This window comes from Coffea arabica, chromosome 8e (assembly GCF_036785885.1).
Source record: "Coffea arabica cultivar ET-39 chromosome 8e, Coffea Arabica ET-39 HiFi, whole genome shotgun sequence".
NCBI classification, from domain to species: domain Eukaryota; kingdom Viridiplantae; phylum Streptophyta; class Magnoliopsida; order Gentianales; family Rubiaceae; genus Coffea; species Coffea arabica.
Window position 1 is genome coordinate 42,802,454 of NC_092324.1, and position 6,234 is coordinate 42,808,687.

The following is a 6,234-nucleotide window of genomic DNA, read 5'->3' on the forward strand; positions in this document are numbered from 1 at the left end:
CCTCCAAACTATCAATTGCAAACAATGGACTTGTTGATATAAGATGAAGATGGAATAAAGAAATCCTACAGCAAGTCTTCAATCAAAAGGACAGAGAGCAAATAGCCAGCGTGCCTCTTAGTTTGTTCAAAAGACAAGATAGATTCTTCTGGAGTTTCTCTAAGTCTAGAGTCTACGCGTGAAGATAGGCTATGCCAAGGCTGTGCAGGAGAGTAGTAATGACAAAAGAAGATAGAATCTGAAAAAGAAAAAAGCTGGAAAGTTAGAAAGCATAGCATCTGGAAGCAACTTTGGAATTTGAGCTTAAAACACAAGGTGAAACACTTCATCTACAGGTGTTTACAAAATGGATTAGCTATTAAAAAAGCAATCCATAATAGAACAGGCAAAGGGAACAACATATGCACAGTTTGTGGAGAGGAAGTAGAAACAATAGAACACATATTTTTTCGATGTCCAATTGTCCAAAAAGTGTGAAAGTTAGCACCAGTTAGATGGGAAGGGTTGAAGGATCTCCAAAATAACATGTGGAGATGGTGGGAGGCTGTAGCTCAAACAAAAACAAAGGAACAAGGCATGGAACAAATCAACCTAACAACAAACATCCTATGACAGATATGGAAAGAAAAAAACAAGTTAGTGTTTGAACAGGAAAAAAGAGAAGCAAGAGACATAGTCCTGAAGGCACAACAAGAATGGATTGAATTCGAAAAAGCAACAAGACAGGAAACAACAAGGAAACAGGGAGAAATAGCTCCAAACTAGATAGAGCAGAGAAGTGTAATCTCACAAGAGGGGATCATTACAATCAACACAGATGCTACTATAAACGCAAGGATGATCAGAATAGGGAAGGGAATCATTGCAAGGCATTGGACAAGAAAGATTCTAAGAGCAAAGGGAGTAATGGAAAGAAAGAAAGGAGACACTCTAACAGAAGAAACCTTAACCATTAAATTGGCACTCCAAATGGCAAGAGAAGTAGGCTGGAGGAAAATTGCAATCCTATCAAATTGCAAAATAGCCACTAATCAAATCAGAAGCAACAATGTGCAGGATGGTCATCTAGCAACCATACTGGAGGACATTGAGCAATTAACACAAGGTTTTGAGCATTGCACAGTTTCTTTTGTACCTAAAACAACTAATGTAGCAAATAATACGCTAGCACATTTTACAACAAAACTAGATAATGACATAGAATGGGTAAATGATTTTCCAATATGGTTAATAGAAGCAGCTAAGAAGAATGAGAGGGTTATTGTCCCTTTTTGTAATTAACTCTTGTATTATTAAGTGTTAATATATATAATGCTATTACCGTTTGTTGCAAAAAAAAAAAGAAAAGAAAAGAATGAGCCTTCTTCCCTTTACGAGTGAAATTCATTCTATTGAACGGGATAGGAGGCAGCTATGCTGTTGGGTTAGGAATCTGCAACCTATGTTTGTAAATTCAGATCGGATCGGTCGAACCGAAAATCAGTCAAGTGTTCGGTCCGAGTTATCTTAAAAAACCGAATAGATAGAAATTCGGTCAAATTAGGTCAAAAATCGAGTTTGACCAGAAAATCGAAAGAACTTGTTTGGTGTCAAAGCTTCTTTTTTTGAAAGGTCAAAGCATTTTCAATATTATGCTTTGACCCCTAAATTGTTAAAAATTATTAATATATCTCAAATATTTCATACTTTATAAATGTTGTCCTAAAATTTGGTGTTATTTTTTAATCAAATCCATAATTTTAATTCTAAACTTATTAATATTTATTGAAAATATAAATTGTTACTTGATAGTTCTAATTTCTTTGTATTTTCTTGTTAAATATTTTTAAAATATCAAATATATATGAATAATATCTTTATTAATATTAATATGCTCTTAGGTATTTTACATACAATACTTTAATTTTTAAATAATTTATGACATCATCCAATTCAATCTCGATCGAACACATTGACTCCAACCCTGAATTCGATCAAATCGGTACTCGATCCGAGTCTAAAAACATAGCCTCGAACTGTATTCCCGATGACGCATTCAAATGATTGCCTCCTCTGATTGGACTTCGTCTTTTTTTGTTTTTTGTTTTTAGCCCTTTTCTTTCCCCACGCGATAGTTGCTCTCTAGGGCTGTGCATCGAAATTGAATTCGGTAAATCGGAAGTTTGAAATCGAAATTTTTCAAAATTTTGGCCTGATTTTTTCCGATCGAATTCGATTTCAAAATGGCAAGTTTCGATTTCGAATTCGATGCCGAATTGAATTCGGAATTCGGTGGATTTCGAATTCACCGAATTCAAACTTGTGCACTTTTTTTTTTTTGGTTTCCTCTCTTAGTCAAAAATGGAAAAACCTGTTCAAATTTAATGCAGTCCCCTTGTACAAGGACATTGCCGCTTCTAAACAATCATACTGATGCCATTAGCCGAAGAGAATAGGAATATCATAGGACATGATAAGTCGCAGAATCACCATGGCTTTCAATATCTCCAAAAGAAGACTTGAGAACTTCAAGATTCATAGTGTCAATGGTATTTACAAGTACATCATATGAGATCAAACAATATAAACCAGGATTCAGCACTGATCAAGATTGAAGACCATGCTTAGAAATAAGTGGACTGTGATCACATACTCAGCATAAGAACACTAGAAACTGTCAAACAGATTCAGCAATGAAACATCACCATAAAGCTGAGAAAATGAACACAAAGTATCTTTTGTTCAGTCAATGCAACTACTTACAAGACCCACAAACATGAATAAAAGGACTCAGAATTCCTAAACTGTATCTGGAACTAAAAACTTCATTATGTCAATACCCATTGAGGGGAAAAACCATCAGAGAGATATTAAAGAAAAATAAATGATTATCAAGTCTCTGAAACAGAAATATTACAGGTACAGATAAGAACATTCCAGTCCAAATTTCAAATACAAAACAATTCCAGCAAATAATACAAATCAACTATTATCAAATAATACAAATGTAAGCAACAATTTCAGTCCAAATTTCACACAAACAATTCAACAACATTTCAATTTGCAACTTCCGAGGGATTGAGGGATAGGCTTGACTACTCAATCTTGAATTTCTATACTCCAAATCAGAATCAGCATTAGAGAATTCAAACATCAACAATTGTGGCTTCTGCACCTCCTTTAATCAAATCTATTATTCAAGAAAGAAAAAAAAAGAATGAAGTAACTTAATTGCATTTATGAATAGAAAAAATATTTCAAGTTTGTCAATAAGAAAAAAGATAATTTACCAGATTCAAATTCCTCAAGATCCTCCAATTTTTCTTCTACATTCAACTCATTTTCGGATGCCCGAAACTAGTCTTGAGAACAAATCAAGGCTTGCACAATTCTTGGAGTTAAAGAGCTTCTGAATGGGTCAAGAACACGTCCTCCGGTACTAAAGGCAGATTCGGAAGCAATTGTAGAGACCGGGACAACCAATACATCACGAGCCATTTGCGAAAGCATTGGCAATCGAAGACTATTACCTTTCCACCAATTCAAGATATCGAACTCGGGATCCTCATCCTCACAATCCTCACTCAAATATTTGTCAAGTTCAGATTTAGCATTCTTTCCTCCAAGTTTAACTTCTCTTTTCTTGAACTCAATTCTGTATCTATCATTTATTTTTTTGGAGACTTCTCCATCAAAGGAAGAGATGCTATTTTCAGATTCACTAGAAAGTGAAGAGGTAGAGGAATGAGAAGATCCAGCAGGAGTATTGAGTCTCTTGTTTTCATCAAACAATTCATACATTGCATCCTTGGCTACACGAGCCACAACAGCACCCTCGATATCACCATACATTTTACAAGCAATGAATTCAAAATATTCAAAATTTTGTCCTAGGATCAAGCATGTAAGCAATGAAAATCAACATGTTCATTTTCTCCACTCTTCCCCAAAACTTATCATACTTGTCTTTCATCGTTTTTGCCATTCCACTCAAGTCAGGATTAGCACTTTCTGCCATTTCCTTTAGGATGCCATTAATGTGACTAAGCTCATTGTTAAGATTATTAGATGTCACATATTTGGAACCAGAAACCTTTACTGTGAGATCATAAAAGTTCTCCAAAAATATAGTTAAGAATCTTGTCTTTTCCCAATCACCTTTTGTTGGCAACTGCTCTAGCTCATGCAGCATATATGGATCTTGCTCCTCAAACCTCTCAAATGCCCTCTCAAACCTATGAGCACTGTCTAACGTTAAGTACGTTGAGTTCCACCTAGTTGCCACATCTAAACTTAGTAACCTTTTACAGTCAATTTTTTCAATTTCAGCACATTTCTTGAATTTTTTCAAACGAGAAGGTGATTGTCTAATATATCTCATAGCTGTTCGGATAGAATCAACGGACCCCCCAAATTTTTTTAGGCCATCACTCACAATCAAATTGATTATGTGAGCTACACATCTTATATGAATCCACTTTCCCCCTAATATAGCTTTGCCCCAATTTTGCAATTTTCTAGCCAAATATTGCACAGCCGTGTCATTTGAAGAAACATTGTCAACTGTTACTGTGAAAACATCATCAATCCCTCACTCTAATAAGCATTTCTCAATACTCTTCCCAATTTCAATCCGTTTATGACTACTAATTGGACAAAAATTTAAAATTCTTTTGTTCAATAGCCAATCACAGTCAATAAAGTGAGCTGTTAAACACATATAATTTATTCGATGGATAGATGTCCAACAATCAGTGGTAAGACAAACTCTAACAGCTCTACGCCTTAACATATTCTTCAACTTAATTTTTTCATCTAAATAAAGTTGATAGCAATCTCTAGTAATTGTCCACCTTGAAGGAATCTTAAAAGAAGGACAAGCAGTTCTCATGACATGCTGAAATCCTTTGCCTTCTACATGTTTGAATGGCAATTCATCAACAATCAACATATAAGCAATGCTTTTTCTAATTGCATCAGGGTCATACTTCCAACTAATAAGTGCACTCTTAACAACCCCCCCAAGAGCACCAACTTCTCCGAAGCATAATGTACCTTGCCCCTTACTTTTATTTGCAGGATTTGTTTCACATGATTTAATATGGGATAAGAGAGGAGTAGTACTGTGACAGCCCCACCTCACCGTAAGGCGAACCAAAGGGTTCGGCGGACCGCCTGTCCAACTCTCGCCAGGACTCAATCATACTTCTATCAAAACCGGAATAAACTACAAGAATGGAAGGGCCGCCGCCAAGCAGGATCCAACCAAGTACAAGTACACTTTATTTGCCATGAAAGAATGTACATTCCCGAATACGTATGTTACATAAACACGAGGAAACATTTTAAATATACATATTAGTAAGTTTACAAATCCAAAAGGAAACATTGTATTCAGATACATTTAGGATTTTCAAGTTGTCGAGGAGCTATACCAAAAGAACAAAAGAATTTCTAACTAGCTCAACTCATTTCTCAAAACATTGCAGTTCCAAAAGATGGTTCCCTGTAAGAAAAATAAGGATAACGGAATAGGGTGACCTAAAAGCTCAATGAGGTACCAACAGTAGAATCAGTAGAATTCATGAGAAAACACTTTGGAGGCACATATTCACATCAAATACGAGAAATGAATGAACATCACAATGTAAAGGATACAGGTGGCTCTCAGGAGCCAAATCCCTGTTGCTATACTTGATCCAGCCCCATTGACCCTCCGTCAACATTTAAATAAAGGAACTAGTCTAGTAGAACACCACTTTAAGGCCAAAATCCCGTTCACCAAACATACCCCTTACCGAGCCCGAACGTCAAACAGGAACAGGAATGGTAATACTCGAGTATACCGGAATCAAGAGTCTCAATACCCAAAGATTTCCCAGGAACAGGTACCCATGGATTGTCAATTATCTCGACCAAGCCCTTGTTGGTTCGATTTAATTAACCCCCCATGAGGTTGAGCTCAAGTTTAACAGGAAGATCGTTGGACACACTTCCAAACGATCTCATAACAAGTGCAAGTAACAAATTCAAGTACATAACAAGTACAAGTAATAGATTCCAGTTCGTTCAGTACAGGCAAGAGAACGAGTGTGATAAAGTACACTCTCGTCTCATACAAGATAAACAGTCAAGCAAGACATTCAACTAGCAATTTGTAAGTACAGGAAACCAGTTTAGCAATAATTCAGGGGAGTGGTGCACTCACCTGATCAAACAAGGATAATTTCAAAAGTTTCCTTCCCAAATATGGCT

The 6,234-nt window shown here is 36.0% G+C and overlaps 1 protein-coding gene across 1 annotated transcript; it reads right to left on the minus strand.

Moving 5' to 3' along the window:
• Positions 1 to 3,856: 3,856 nt before the first annotated feature.
• LOC140012791 (zinc finger BED domain-containing protein RICESLEEPER 2-like) lies at positions 3,857 to 4,360 on the minus strand. The gene has a single exon (XM_072061100.1). The coding sequence runs from the start codon at positions 4,358 to 4,360 to the stop codon at positions 3,857 to 3,859; it is 504 nt and encodes a 167-aa protein (XP_071917201.1).
• Between the last annotated feature and the right edge of the window lie 1,874 nt (positions 4,361 to 6,234).